Genomic DNA, 15708 nt, shown 5'->3' with positions numbered 1-15708 from the left:
CAACTGATGGACAGCTGGTTTGCAGTTGAGGTTAAAAGAAAAAACTGGTTCCAAATAGGATGGAATTGAGTAATTAATGAGTTTATAAGCAGAGTACAAATATTCAGTTAGATAATTAATTGCTATACTGTCTTAGCATGAGTTGGATGATGTACCCCCACCTTGGGAAGGGGACACATTAATATTAATCTAGGAATGCTAAGAACTGTGTGTTCTAAGTTAGTTAGAGTTATAAGAATTTTTGTAGTGTATAAATGTGGTTTGAGATTTCTTGCAAACCGTGAGCAAGACACTGTGGTTCTTCACTGGAAGGAAAATTAAAGATAGCTTCAAGGTGCACAGCAAGCTGCCTACTAAGATCACTGATGTATGAGCATACATCAGCCAGAGCAGGTGTACAGGGCTCAGTCCTCAAATTCATTCCAGTTGATTCAGCCCATTTAATAGCACAAAACAACAAATATTTTTGCTTACATTCCAGCTGAAGACATTCTGTATATAGAGGAAATCTTGGATGACATTAATTAAGGGACATGTGGACTCTGCATAAGACTCTTTTCCTCTGTCATTCTGGACCTAGTATGACCCAGACATGCTGGAAGATTTAGTCTGGTCTATCTAGGACAGGCAGTAGGGTCTGTTGTGAACTAAACTAGTTCAATAGTATTCTCTCAAACCTCATAACAGACCTACATTTCCTATTAGAGCCTCAGTTTCCCTTATTTCCTTTGGTCTAACACCCATGAGGATCCAGCTCACTTCCTTCCCTGCATGAAAATGAAATCTTCCCTTGCCATAGGGTCTATGCTGATTCCCCACACATTTTTTGCTGCTGTGCAATTAAAAATCAGATTCTCCCTCACTTGCTCTCCCTATCCTCCTAATCCAATGCCCTGGTGTTATCCTGATAACAGCATGTAGAGATGTGAACTGATGTGCCTCCCATCTTGTCATCTTCTCTCACATATCCGACCCAATTCCCAGGGTCTGATTTTGTACAACTATGAACACTTAGTCTTGAAAATTGATCACTGGCCCAGAGGCTAGATGTTTGTTACCCAGAAAAAAAAAAAAGATGACGTTACAGTTATTCTTATTTTAGGTCCTGAAAAGGGCAGGAAGTCCTACTACATTAGCAGTGAAAGGATCAAGAGTGGCTCAAGAGGGTCTTGACAGGTTCATAAAGTCACAGCATTTGAAAGCATAGTCCACATTTGATCACCTATCAACAATTTATCAATAGCTCAGTGATTAAAAACAAAGCTATTTCACTTCATTAAACACATTCAGTGCCATTTGCTCTACATTCCAAATGGCTGAACTGATGTTCCAGTGCAGCCTATTTTTAGTCTTTCTGATTAGTTCATTATTTAGAAAAAGCTACTGACTGTGTATCTGTTGCAGAGATCTAATTCTTCATGTGAATCCCAAGGAAGAGAAGAGCTTCATATAGGTCTTAAGAATTTATTTGAATGTGGGTCTGACCACTGTTCCTGCTGTGTTGCAGCTCAGTGAAGTGATGAGCATGGAGCTTTCCTTTCCTTGAGTCTTTTCCTTGATTTTTGTTACAGGAAGAAGCCCTGTAATATATTATCCTTTTTTTTTTTTTTATTTTTTCCCTGAGAAAACTAAGATGTAGATTGACAAAACTAGCAGTCTCAGTGAGAATTAAACAAGATACTCAAAATAAGTGATCTCTTGGGTGTCTGAGTAAATCACCACCTCCAGATCAGATTTTATTTATTTTGAGAACAAACTATTTCTTTGCTGGTAAGTCCTGCAGTTTTGTCATGAATCCAATGAATTTTCACTGGTAAGTGACAACCCTAGAGACAGAAGTGGCCGTGTATCCCCAGGGCAGATACCACATGGGCAAAAGCATTCCAGCATTGCCTCTTCAGCAAGCTTCATCCCTCATGTGAAAGGACAGGATCTGCAGGTCACATGGAGATTAGTCTCTGTGTCCTTCAGCCCTGCCTGCTAAAACTGCAAAGGAGAAATCCAGCTGTGATGGCATCTTCTGGCTCATGATTTCTCAAGCACTTGCACACATGTCTGAGACAAGCTCCATTTCAGAACCCCAAATAATACAATGCCCCTCCAATAGGAACAGAATGACATGGGATTATTAATTTCTTTCAGACCACCTGTGGTTACTAAGCATGGGGGAAACCCCTCCAGTCACTTAGGCATGCTACTTTGGGGATACAGGAATTAGATTTGGGCTGATAACTGAGAGAGCCTCTTACTACAAGTCCCCATGGCACAATGGAATGTGACCTTGCATGGGTTTTGGAATCTGCACACCTGAGTAAGCTCTGCATCCTGACAGCTCTCAGATGCACAGCTGATTTGCCTGTGCAGGGCACCATGCTTGAGTAGCCATTAGAACTTGAAATACCTAAGCTAGCTTGCTCAGAGTTATTTGGGAATCTCCTCCTGGCACTGCCTGGTGCTGGGCAGGCAGGCCCTGTTCTGCATTCTGCTCTGCCTTGAGAAGGAGATGAAGTCAGTTCTAGGTGTAATACCTTCCTAGTGATGTCAAAACAACACAGAAACAAGTTCTACACATTTGCTGTCTTCTGCTTTGCTGCCTTTCATATGTCATTTGTCATCTTAGAGTGTCACTTCTTTCATGTAGGGACAACACTTTTGTGTATGCACAGTGTCTAGCATAAAGGTGTTTCCACCCTATGTGAAGCATTTTTTGTGCTGCTGCAATGGCACAATGGCAAGAAAAGGTAAAATTATCAGAAAATCTCCACTGAACATCAGCAGCCAGAGAGGAGCATTAAGTGTTGGTTCCTTTGCTTTACCAAAGATAATCTAGCCAAGCCATGGGTCCTTTGCCATAAAAACTGTACCCAAAGACTCCAGAAGGAGGACAAATTCATGTGCTTCCAGCTATGAGACCAGCAGAAAGCCTCAATGTATGAGGTGGCCATGTGTGCCTTTCTTCACATCACCAAGTCAAGTCTAAAATTTCATGCTCCAACTAGTTTGTTTCTTCTTTCTTTCCTCTTTCAAACTTTACTGCACGGAGCCAAAATTGCTGGTCACACTTTTCACTTTCCACTTTCCTCCATTTGCTGGAGATCCAGGGCTGGTTTGTCTGTGTGATTAATCCTGCCCAGTTTTTCTGTCTGAACCCTTCTTTCTCCCATGGACTGGGGCAGAAAGGAGGGAGAGGGAGAGCTGTTTGTGATGGCAGATTTTGGCATCAGCAGGAAAAAATCCATTCCATCCACAATTCAGAGAAAATGGATGAGGAGGTCTGTCTCTCCATCCACCAGCTCTAGCTGACACTCCTGCTTCTCTCAGCAATTCAAACCTCTCCTACCTCTGAGTCCCAGGATTTCTTCTGACTCATCTTCCTCTTTCAGACCATGTATCTCAATTATCTCCTTCCAGCACTTGCACTGCATTCCTATTACCACCTTCCCTTGTCATGCTGTGGCCAAGTCCTGGGTCCTCTCTTGTCTAAAGTTACCTTCTGGACAGATGTGCTTTCCAGCAATCATAGGCCCTTCCAGCCCCAAATACCCCTCTGTTTCCAGCATGCAGAGATGCTTTCCTCCACAGCTGAGTCAGTTTATTCTCAGAAACAACCCATCCCTTCAGTTTCTGCAGAAGAATAAAAGCTCTTCCTGGTCCTTGTGCCTTTATATCATCACAATGCTCTTTCTCACAGTCTTGCTTTGCTCTGAATGCTTTCCCCCTCACTGTTCCTGTAAATGTGGGCCAAGCTGTAATGATGCAGCACACAGAAAAACACATTTCTCCTGTGATCTTAGACAGCCCCTGGAATTAATTCCTGGAAAGTCATTCTTGGCCTATCTGAGTTATGCTTTCCTATGAACAGATGGACAAAATGATGGATGAAGAGGGGAAGAACAGAACAATGATTGAGAAAGAGTTGAGCAATGATTAGGTGCTTGCCTAAAATTTAGAAAAATTGTCAGTCCCATGCATTTTCCTGTGCTGTGCTGCTGTGTGCATTGCAGTTCACTCAGAAGGGTAGACATATTATTTTCTCTTTTGCTCCTTTTCCCAACAGCAAAGCAGTTGCATTGCTCTGCTCTTGGCAGTTGTTTCCTTTGAGACTATTGAGTACAGTTCCATTGGAATCCTCAGCTGAAGGACACCAGGCAATGTTGAGCTCCAAATATCTCCAGCAGCAAGCCTGCTCATAGCTGCTCTGGTGCACCAAACCCTTGCACTTCATGAGAGACTCTATCATCCTCTCAGGCTTCCTCCCAAATTCCCCTATTGAACTTTTTTGAGTATTTTCTCTTCCTTGAAAGAAATACATGACTCCTCCTTTTGGAGACAAAAGGGCAGCAGTAGACAACACCCTGTCTGGAAGACTTAGAGGTCTAGCCCATTGTGCCATCCCTCCAAGCATGAAAGATATGAAGAAACCTAAGCCTGGTTATTTCTTGAGGGAGCAGTGACATATCTCCACTTCTGTTATTTCACAGGTCAACTTAAAATTTATCTCTGTGCTGCATACACTGAGATCATAGGGTTCCAGGCAGGCATTTTGAGGAATATCTGGGACAGAAGCTTCTACACCAAACTGTAGCATTCCCATACTGAAAGCATGCACTGCAGTAGTGCTCTGAAGCAATGGGAGGAGAAAGGAGCCTGGAGATAGCTATTCCAGAACCTTTCCTCACTCCTGCCCAACCACATTTCCTCAGTGCATTGGGGATCTCTCTCTCACTCGGTTCTTTCCACTGGACACCAGCCCCTCCTGCTATCCCCAAAATACACTAAACCATCTCTTCACCCTGCTTACAATCTTCCTACTGTCTGTGGCCAATTAGGAACTCCCAAACACAGGGAAACCATCTGTCCTGTGGTTGTGAAATTCAGTAAAACTCCATAGCAGCTCCAACCTATTCCCTGTACTTGGTTTCTTAGTCTCTGAATATTTGATTTCCATCTCCCTCCCCCCTGCCTTCAGGCAGGATGACATTCTTTTCTGCTCAAGTCCTTTCAGGCGCTACTGATCTTGAAGCTCCCCAATTACAACCACTTTTCTTGCAATGGTGACACCTTAAGAGACAACAGCAGCTGCCTATAAAGGGCCTCTGCCATCTGTTTCCTCCGCCACTTCTTTGAGACAGCTCTAGTTATATACAGAAAAATATTTATCACAGTTCATTCACTCCTCACTCAAAAATGAGCAAGAGAAAAATGTCTTCTTTCATGATTCTGCCACTGCCCTTCAAAAACCCATGACCCTCAGCCTAAGGAAAAGGACAATGCTTGAATCTAAAATGAAACAGCAGAAATTCTTGATGATTGGTCCCTTGAGACCCTGTATTCTGAAGGCAATTCTGGGGGGCATCAACATTTGGGAATGACTTCTCATGGCTGTCTGAAAGGCAAAAGTCAAAATCAAACCACTTAATCTCAACCACCAATATTTCATACCAATTGTATCTGAAAGGAGATGCACATGTGCACATGTGCACATATGCACATTTGAACAGACTTAGTTATGAGTCCCTTTCCATCACCTCTCCAAAGAAGCTGAAAGGGATGGGATTAAAGGGACTAGATGCTACCCAGGAGGACTATGGGCTAGAAATGTAAAGAGAATAGAAGAAATATCATCAGGGGTTAGGACTGTGGGAGAAAAATGCAGACATGAGAGATGATGTGGAGTAAAAGGGAAGAGAAGAAGAAACAGTGAATTCTGAAGGAGAGAATAAAGAAAAATGAAAACCAACGGTGAAAAAAATTGAACTAAGAAAGACAAATATTATGCAACATCCTCAGGAAGAGATAAAACTCCAGGAACAGGTTCTCAGAAATTTACTCTTTACAATGGACAGGTCACAGTAAGGCTGCAGAAGTCAGGAAATAGGGTTGGATGAAGAGTCATTTGATTCGCAGTGATCTATAATACTGAATGAACACAACCATAAACCTGGGAAATATTCAGTGTTCAAACATGATCCATCTCACTGTAGCTACACTGGTGATATAAACAAGACCTGAAGAAAGAGAGAAATTCTCTGAGTGATAGCAAATTTAAGAATGAAATGCTGTTATGAAGGAGTGGGAGGAGAAAAATAAAACCAGCACTAAAAAAAATATCATGTTCAGAAGGAGAATGAAAACTGAGAAATAGGAAGAGAAAAATCAGAAAGGGAAAGAAAATCCAAGCAACGGAGGTGGATAGTGTTATTCTTTATTTGACAGAATGTATTCTTTATAAAACAAGCTAAATCAGAAATTTATAGGTGTTTGCTTCTAGCAAAAACACAGATCAGAAAAATCCCTACCCATGAATAGGATGACATTGCATTCTCAAGTTTTTGTATACCATCCTCATTTTCTGTTTTTCACAGCTAGAAGATAGGAGTATATGCTCTGGGGGGAATAGGAAGTGCAGAATAAAGTCCATATGCTTCTCAGGGGAGTTATAGATTTGATAGGAAGCTAGTATAACTACTTTAGTTGCCTGTGCCACAGAAACAGAAGTGGATTTCACCTATCCTGCAGGCCTTGGTATGAAAACTCTGATTGAGTAGTTTTGAATTTTATGGGAGAGGTTTTCTGTAACACGAGGAGAACAAATGGGTCTGGAAGACAGCTGTCAAAAAAGAGAAGATCAGATGAAGATAGAAATGCAGGAAGAAGAGAAAAAGAAAGGTGAATGCCAGCAAATTCATGGTCACCTCTGTCATTTTACACACTCACCCATCCAAGGTGAGGAATCCGTATGAGAATTTTTGCCCCACAGGAAGAGCAGCCAAGTTCAATTTTTCTGAGGGTGAAAGATGATGAAAATGGGAATAGTTAAAAAAGGAACTGCTGGACTTGGTGAACAGCTGGCATAAATAAATGCAGAATCTCATTACCTTTGGGGCTGTCGCACCCACTCACACTAGAAGTGAATTTAGCCCCTGGATTGTTGGGAACGTCACCGGCGGAGCGGGGACACACAGTGACCTTGGGGCATGGATGTTTAAAGCACGCACAGCCCTTCCTCAGCCCCGCTCTCCCCTTGCCTACACAGGCAGCGTAAGCTCCATCCGAGTCACTGAGGTTACATCAGAGCAAACGAGGGGAGAATGGGGCCTCCATCTCCTGTGCATAGAAACACTACAGTACTGCACGTCATCAGATGCCAGTGCAGTAATCATTTCCACAGATACAAGAGAAAAGAGACAACCTCGTTTCTAATTTAGTCGTGATAGCATCAAAGAGACCTAGAGCCTATTGCTTTCTGGGAAGCAGGGACTTCAACAATAATAATTCTTTGCACATATATAGCACCTTCATTGCCAACTACTTACTTTATACCCTGGGGTGTGAAGAAAAAGGACTCCACTTAATTCCATATGATCTTAATTGCTCTCTATCCCAGATCCTTCCTAGCAAAATATGATAGGAATACTTAAACTCACTGTTAATTTGTCAAATTAGGGCAGTCATTGACACCAGCAGAAATGCAGGACTAGTTTGCATCTTACATTGTAACTGCATAGCATAGCATTTAGAAACAAAAGAAACGCCAGACTATGTAAATCTGAGCTCTGTTTAATCCTTGACAAATGTTTCAGGGAAGAGGCAAGAACCACATGGCAGTCAGATAGGGGATAGACTGCCCTTGTGAAATGTTATCCTAGTTTTTATGGCGACTGGCTTAATTGCTGAATTACAAAACACCCAAAATGCTGTTCACATCCATTAGGAGGATGCTTAATTTTCGTGAACTCTGTCGTAAATGCCCACTTGCTTGCTAAATGTTGTTAAAATCTTGGCCATGAGAGCTCCAGTGGCAGTGAGCTCCACAGCCCTGATATGCATCAAATGAGAAAGCTTTAACTGGGTCTCCCATGACTCATGTCAGGTCCTCTTGTCTGTGTGTTACAAAATGGGGAAATCAAGAGCTACTGATCCACCTTACTAGCCCATTCATTATTCAACACAATCCAATCACTTTCCCTCTCATTCACCTCCTTTTCCCGGCAAATGTGCCCAGCCTTCACACAGAGTCTTTTCTACTCTTCTTTGTCCCTGTCCCCCTTTTATGAGCACTATTCTGGCTTTGCAACAGCTTGGATGGCCCTTGCTTCTGGACTCTCTGCTATCCCCTTGCTTTACTCCTTATGCTTGGGGACTTGCTGGTGGTGAGTTTTCTGTCTGCAGCCATGTGCTGCAATAGACCATTAACAGCAGTGTCCCCGTTTCTGGCACCCAGTGAGTCACCACGGTTCATGTAGAGCCCTGAATGGTACACAGTCCCCCTTTCCTCACCAGCCAGTGATACCCTCTGCCCCTCCTCACTGAGGTTCATTCAGGCAACCATGGGGCTTGGAGCCCCCAGCCCCATTCACCTCCCCATCTCAGGTATTCCTGAGAATCTCAGAGGAAATAATTTCCCTAAAAACAGTTAAAAAAGAACGACTGCTCACTGAGACTCCTTTTCCTGACAACCAGAGATCCTTCACTGTAGTGCACAACAACTGCCCCAGGGTTATGGCTTGAGAGACCCTTATTTTCCATTTGGATCCCAGCCTGATCCATGTCTGAGGTTTGCCAGGGAGGGCATTTAGGGCTGCCATGAGCTCCTTCCAGCCCAGTTGCTGGCTGCACGCAGATGAGCCAGCTCATCAGCTGAGCTGCCAGTGAGCCCTCCGGCCATGGGAGGTTGGAGGCAGCAAAGTGGAGGGAGGTTGGCTTGACCACAGGCAGTGAGCAATGAGGGGAGCAGAGGGAGGGGCTCAGGTCTCACCCCTCTCCGAGGTACCTGGGCTGCTGGTCAGAGGAGACAGCAACTGGTGTCATACACTGCTTTGAGGAGGGGGCACTGGCTGGAGAAAGGAGAAGGGGGACAACCAGAAAGAGGTTGGAAAAGTGTTTATTTAGAGCATACAGGCAGCGCAGCTCCAAAAGAATGGAGTCCTTTAGCTGTAGGGAATGACTATATGTAAGATGGGCTAAAGGCAGGGGGAAACGATGGCAGGGAGAAGAGGAAAGAGGATAGAGAAATGCAACAGCAGGAGCAAAGTGGACGGAGAGGAGCAAGGACAAGATAATATAACAGAGGATAGAGCAGGGGGGATGGGCCTCAGAGAACTTGGAGACAAACAGGGAGAAATAATGAAGGAGAAGATGCTTTTGAGAGAAAGCACAGAAGAGACATAAAGATGAAAGGGAAAAACAAAGAGGAAAAACAGGGGAGGGAAACGAGAACAAATTAAAATGGAGATGGATAGAATGAGTCAAAGATGGAGGGTGAGGAAAAAGCTAGGATCATACAGCCAAGGAAAAAAATAACTTTTAGTATTGTATTTAGATTATGTTCTGCATACGCCTAAACAGTTCTGCGCTCTGGGTGGCTACTGCCTTGGACTGGGGGCTGAGTGGGGAAGGGCATGGAACAGGAGCCCTGCTGTAACCCATTCCCCCAACAGCAGCCCCTGTCCCTCTTTGAGAGCCCCCTGCAAGGGGGAAGGTCTCGTGCCTGTGAAAGGAAGGCAGCAGAACATCCCCTGACAACGAGTGCAATGTGGAAGAGAGAAGCAGCGCAGAACGGAGCAGCGAGGGCTCCCCCTGGGATAAACCGGGTATGCTTGATTGGGAATCTGCTCTTAAAACAGAGGCAGGGGGCAGAGCCATCTGAGAGCCTGAAATGTTCCCTGCTCCCCCCGGCAACCTCCTCGCTACTGCTTTTACATTAAATAAAAGTGGAGATTCTGCTGTCAAACCTTAGTGGTTCTCCGCCCTCCAAAACTCTTGCTTAGATCGTACCAAACCGCAACCAAGTGAGACGGGGACTCAGAGGGCTGAATGGGGAAAGGAATGGGTTAAAAGGGAAACATTAGATAGGAATAGCTCCTGGTCTCCCTGGCAAAGAGACATTTGTTCTATCTCTGTGTAATTTCTTTATACATTACTGCTGCCACACTGCACCTCCATGTCCCTCCCACTGCATTTCACTCTCACTCTTTTCAGCAAGGCAATTTCTGGTGCATTTCAGGACAGTATTAACCCATTCCTCTTTCTTGTCAGCAGGAAGATTCATAATTTAAAAGCAATTTAGAAGTCTGTTTTATCAACTCACTGGTGAAGAACAATATTTCCTTGTCAAATCTTACAAAGGAGCTGAGCTTGCAGGTCTCAGCCCCTCAAATCCTTGCCTTTTCTGTGACTTCAGTCAGGTGTGAATTTAAGCTGAGAGGAGAACCAAAGCCACCCAAATCTTGGATCCTGAGTAATTCTTCCTCACCATCTGCCACCCCACTTTTTAAAATCCTTTGTCTTTTTCTTCACCCAAGGCCTGTCCAACTCTGAATTCTTTTTTTTTCCCTGACACATGCAATGCCAGCAACAATCATCTCTGTGCCTGGTCATCTCCTCCTGCTGCATCTTACCACTGGGCTAGGATGCTCCTGCTCCTGAACTGTGAAGACATGGAGCCCCTGATTTAATCTACTGCTGCACCCACTGAATTTTCAGAAAAGGCCCTGGATTTGGTCAGCAAGGATGAAAGGAAAGGACCCTTTGTAGATTGTGGATCCTTGGAAGTAGGACGGCAGGCAATTCTGCAGAGCAAAACTAGGGACACTGACAGAAACAACAGCTGAAATAAATAAAATCATGAAAAGTAAGAGGGAAACCAGGAAAAACCTACACATAAAATGGTTGTGAAAGGAAAGAGGTGCACCAGGAACAAACAGCAGTGGGAGAAGGCAGCGAGAGGAAGCGACGCAGTGCCAGAATCGTCTGGCAGAAGCTTGTCCACTGCCTGTGCCCTGCCTCACTTTGCTGTCAGCTCTTCATTTTTGCAAACACTGAATCTGCACTTAGCTCTCATGCACTGTTCAGATATAACAAGCTGGAAAGGGAACAGATCAGCTCATTAATTCTCCTTGGGAAGGGTCTCTAGGCAGGAATTATTTTCTCCACCAACATCCATTCAATTACTTGCCTTCACACCAGTCAGATCTACAGGGATGTCTAACCCCATGTGCATCACTCATGCCTGCCTGCCCTGGACTCTTCTCTCCCGCCTTCTCAGTATAAAAGCCTCCCAGACCTATCCATTTCTTAATAATAATGACAACATGACAAAACCAATAACCTACAGATATAAAATACATTTCATTTTCTCCCTTCATAAGATCCTGATAAGGCTCACTTTTTGAGATCCTGTAGGAGATCTACAGGAGCTAATGAAAGAATCAGACAAGGCATCACTCACAATAAAAAGTGGTTTTAAAACATTCAGTGCCAAAAAGGAATTAGGCTGGAAGATCCGCAGCCATTTCGAAGTTGTAAGAGGTGCAGCATCCATGTGGGGCATGAGCTTGCAGATCTCAATTGTTCAGTGTTCGTATGTGTTTTGTGCCTATAGAGCTAAAGAGCTGAGAAAAAACATTTTTCTTGAAGGGCAGAGACTTTTGAATGGCCCAGAGATATATTTCAGCAACCCCAAAGTATGAGAGAGAATCATCTGGAGGAAGATTAGGGAAAAAATCAGAAGCATGATCTGGAGTAATGTGAACTGACACCATCTGTCTGTTTGAGTTCCCACCGTGGAGCAGGGGCTCACTAGAAAAGGGGGGAAGAAATCCCAATAGAGGAGGAACTTCCCATAATTGAACTCATCTTTGAAGCAATACAAAGATCTGAAAATGCTGACTGAAAGTCCATTGTAGGGAATAGAATGACTGGAGAGAGGGAAACCCAATAATTGAAAGCCTGGGGACCAAATTCTCTAGGAGGAGGTTGCCATTCTGACCACAATGTATCTGTGCATACAGCCCAAGATGAGTGCTCACATCCATTTCTACTACTGGATCTCTTGGCCAAGAAAAAAAAAAGACAATTTAGCATGATAACAAGAGCATGAGGTGTCCACCATCTCTGACAGCTACAGTATTGACTAATGCCAGTGTTCCTCCATGTTTCCAGAAATGAAGGCAACATTATCAGAGGCTTCCTACCAGTAGCAGATGGCAGTTTCAACTCCTTCTTTGATTATTTTCTCATTACAAAACCTCCTGCCCTCTTCTTCACTATCTCCCCTCACCCTATAGACCTGCCCTGACATCTACCCCAGGCAGAAGAGTGTCTGTCCCACATCCTTTGTCAGATGCGTCTGCCACACCGCAGGCAGGCTGTGCACAGATCCAAGGTTTTTGTCCTTTGTACAGCCTCCTGGGATCAAGCCCTTACCTCCACATATCTATCCACTCTATGTATCATGGGGGAAAGGAGACTTTGCTGCATCCTTCTCTTTCCTGTTCACCAGCAGGAAGCTTTCACCAGGGAGAGGGAATCAACCAGGGACACCGTTCTGATTCCTTTTGACAAGATAGAAGATAACCCCCCACTAAGTTCATAAGACATGACAGTAAGAGCCCTGCCATCCAAGGGCTGGTGGGGATATTTGGCTCTGCTGTCCTGGGACCAAGGGAGTGCCAGCCATAACCCCATGCAGGCTGTGGGGCTTTGGGAAGCCAAGCAGAGGCATGCCAGCAGTGGCAGTGCCAAACCTATGCTGTGCCACCTCACAAGGCAAACTCATGGTCAGGCCCTGCCTACGGGGATGGTTTTGCCTTCTGCTGAGATGCTCTTGCAACCAAGTCTTTATCCAAGTTTTAGTGCAACCTGTGCCCTCAGGCGAGGGACTCGGAGCTGGGCTCAGCTCCCCTGTGGTGCATTGCACCCTCCTACCCCACTTGCTGCTACTGCCCAGCATTTGGGGGCTGGGGGATTGGGCCAGCCCACCCCTCAGCGTGTGGGGTGAGTGAGAGCACCCTGCCAGGGCCATGCAGTTGTGCTCAGGCTGAATTTCACACCGTTCATGCAGGGCTATGGTTTTAGCCCACCGGAAAGCATCAGCAGGGAGGGCAGGGGACTCGGGCTGGCAGCGCAGCATTGTGGGGGCTGGGGGCACTTCAAAGCTTTTAATTGGAAGCATCCTGGCACATTCTTTTGCCATGCAAGCCACTTCTCAACAGTGCCTGTGGGGTCCTGTCAGATGTAAAGGAGAAGGAGCCCCGAGCTCCTCCAATCTGACAAACCTCACCCGCCCCTTCCTCCTCCCCCTCAGACCGCGTCCCTCTGGGTATGGCTCTGTGGGCAGATAGACATGATCTGAATTCACTGCCTCTCCTGGCTGGGGTCCTCATACCTTCTATCTCCACCTCAGCCTCCCTCCGCCCTCCAGCTTGGGGACATTGCTCAGGAAGGGAGTTCATCCCCGCAGCCTCTCTTCCCTGCATGGCTTTGCATTCGGGATTTTTTTTTCCCCTTCTCTCTCTCATTAATTTTTAATTAAGGAGATGTCTCCTTCCCTGGTTGTAATGAATATCTGTGTGAAAGGCTTTTCATTTTTTATTAATATATACCTCTATGTATTTATCAATTTGCAGGAAATCTGTGCGTGTGTGTGAGCAAGTGTGTTTAAAACATCCCCCATTAATTTACTGCTATTGATTTTCTGGCGTGGATACAGCATATAGTATTCAGCATAGAGCTCCTCTGCAGGATATGTTAAAAGGCAGCAGTTTGGGTTGACAAAGGGCACTAAATGCAGTATGCGTCAAATAGACCATCGCTCAATGAAGTCACTTAGCTATTCAAAACATGTCCAGCCATCACTCAACCATTTGCACCAAGAACAGGGGGGGGAAATTCACGCTTCTTCCTGGACACAACCATTTCCAAACAGCAGCTTTAGCTTTCTTTGGTGAGAGACATCAAGACATACATAGTTTATTTTCCCCTTCCCCCGCCTTCCATCTCCCAGTGCCGGGTTAAGAAAATCAGTTCTGCGGTACCCACTTGCCGTTCTCTCCCGACAGGGAGCTCCAGGCACACCCAGCTCTGGTGGACACGGCAGACACTGATCTTATCCCTGGATGTCCATGAAGCCCCGGCAGCCCACCGTCCAGCGGGGAGCTGATTCACAAACAGGGCTTTCACAATGGGCTGTAATGTGCGCTCCTGTTCTCTCACTCCCTCCTCACTACGTGTGTAACATAAACCGTGCATTTACATCAGATGCCCCTCTCTCTCCAGCTCAGGCTGAAGACCACCTCCCCAGCCCACACGTACGCCAATAGCAGTACTCAGCAACACATATTTAAAAGCGAATCACTGGCCCCTCTTTTCTTTCCCCCTCCCTTTAGAATGTCTGATTCAAGAAGTTAGCTGCAGTGGTGTCTCTTCTGTCATCAGACATGTCACTGAGTTGCTGTTCAGTTTCACCACATCAGACTTCAGCTGATTTCTCCATTCAGAGACTTGTTTATTTTAAGTCTTTACCATAAGCCTTAAAAAAAAAAAATAATCAAACCCCCAAATCAATCCCAAACAAAACCCCCCTCCCAACAAACAAACTGGGGAAAAATGCCAGCCCCAAACCAAACCAATCAGTGACCCCTCTGCATCCAGCCCAGTGAGATGTGGTTGCCTACAGACATTACAAAATGCTCTGAACTCTGTTTGAGATGACTGGTATCGTTCTGTACGAGACATTTTGGATATAACCCGGTTGCTTTTCTTCCTCTCTTTTTCCTTCCTAAAGTGAGCTAAATTGCATCCAAAGTGCTTTTCAATCACCTCCTCCCCACATTGCCCCTCACTCACGGTCTTGTCTTTGCAAATAAGGCATTTGCAAAGAGAGCAATTATTTCACTCTCTGGTTGCAGCCAGAGCACAGCAATAACACAGCATTTTGGCAATGCTTACCCAGGCAATACAAACAAGCTGAAGACAGGCAGACTGCACAGTTGCTTTTTGAAAGGATCTCTCGGTGGTTTTGTAACACACACATTATTCCAGTTGGAGGAGGAAGTGATTTTTTGGGGAAGGTGGGAGGGGGGAGGATGGGAAAGAAGAAGGGAAAAGAGAACAGAACAGTGAATGTTTTGCCTGTCTTCTTGCCTCTGTGCTCTGAGTAACTGAGCCCACCACTCTCAATCCACCACGAAAGGAACGAAGTGAGAAAATGGTGGAATGTGGAGGGATTTATTGGGGGGAGGAGGGAGAAACGTGGGGTGGTGGGAGAGGAAGGGGTGGGGGGGTGGGGGGGGGGGTGGATGTGTGGAGGTCCAGAATCAAATACCTTCCAGGCAGCAGGTTCTCCATAATCCAGAATGGGTCATGACTTCCTCGTTCTTTTTGCTGGTTTCGTTCTCACTGACAGTTTTAGTCTTGCAAACCCCTCTGGAGTAAAGCCAGTAGTCGGTCCCCACAGCTATGGTCATCAGGCTGAAGGCAGCGAAAGCACCAACGGTGGTTAAAAGCATCTGAACACCTCTGTCAAAGAGCCCCATAATTCTTCATTATACAAATACCCAACCGCCTTCTGATTCTTGGGGTGTGTGTGTTTAATAAAATAAAAGAATAATAATTCCGACTAATAATATAATGGGTATAGAGAGATAGATATCAAAAAAGGGAGGTAAGAAAGCCCACGGAAAAGAGTGTAAATTAGAAAGACCACACGGGAAGAGGCTTGCCTTTAAAATCGGAAACGTTCTGGTTGAAATATAAAAAAAGGAAAAAGGAAAAAGAAAAAAAAAAGAGAGAAAAGAACCAAGAAAAACCAAAGAAATAAAGAGAGAACCCCCCCCAAAATGAGACGCCTTAATCCCTTTTTCTAAAATTCTGGTCTCCAGTTTCCATATGTAATGGCTAATTTGGAGATGGCTTCCACAGTGAACA

General features: G+C 45.0%; 1 protein-coding gene across 1 annotated transcript in view; it reads right to left on the bottom strand.

The window, feature by feature from the left end:
* The window catches only part of CACNG2 (calcium voltage-gated channel auxiliary subunit gamma 2), a gene marked incomplete at its 5' end in the record, with an annotated part of 51031 nt that extends 35714 nt beyond the window's left edge, over positions 1-15317 (bottom strand). The window contains one exon of the mRNA XM_079303262.1: positions 15107-15317. Coding sequence (XP_079159388.1) covers positions 15107-15317 — 211 coding nt within the window. The remainder of the gene's footprint in view (positions 1-15106) is intronic.
* Between the last annotated feature and the right edge of the window lie 391 nt (positions 15318-15708).

The sequence above is a fragment of the Erithacus rubecula genome, assembly GCF_903797595.1.
Source record: "Erithacus rubecula genome assembly, chromosome: 4".
NCBI classification, from domain to species: Eukaryota; Metazoa; Chordata; class Aves; order Passeriformes; family Muscicapidae; genus Erithacus; species Erithacus rubecula.
This window is presented reverse-complemented; position numbering and strand designations above follow the sequence as displayed.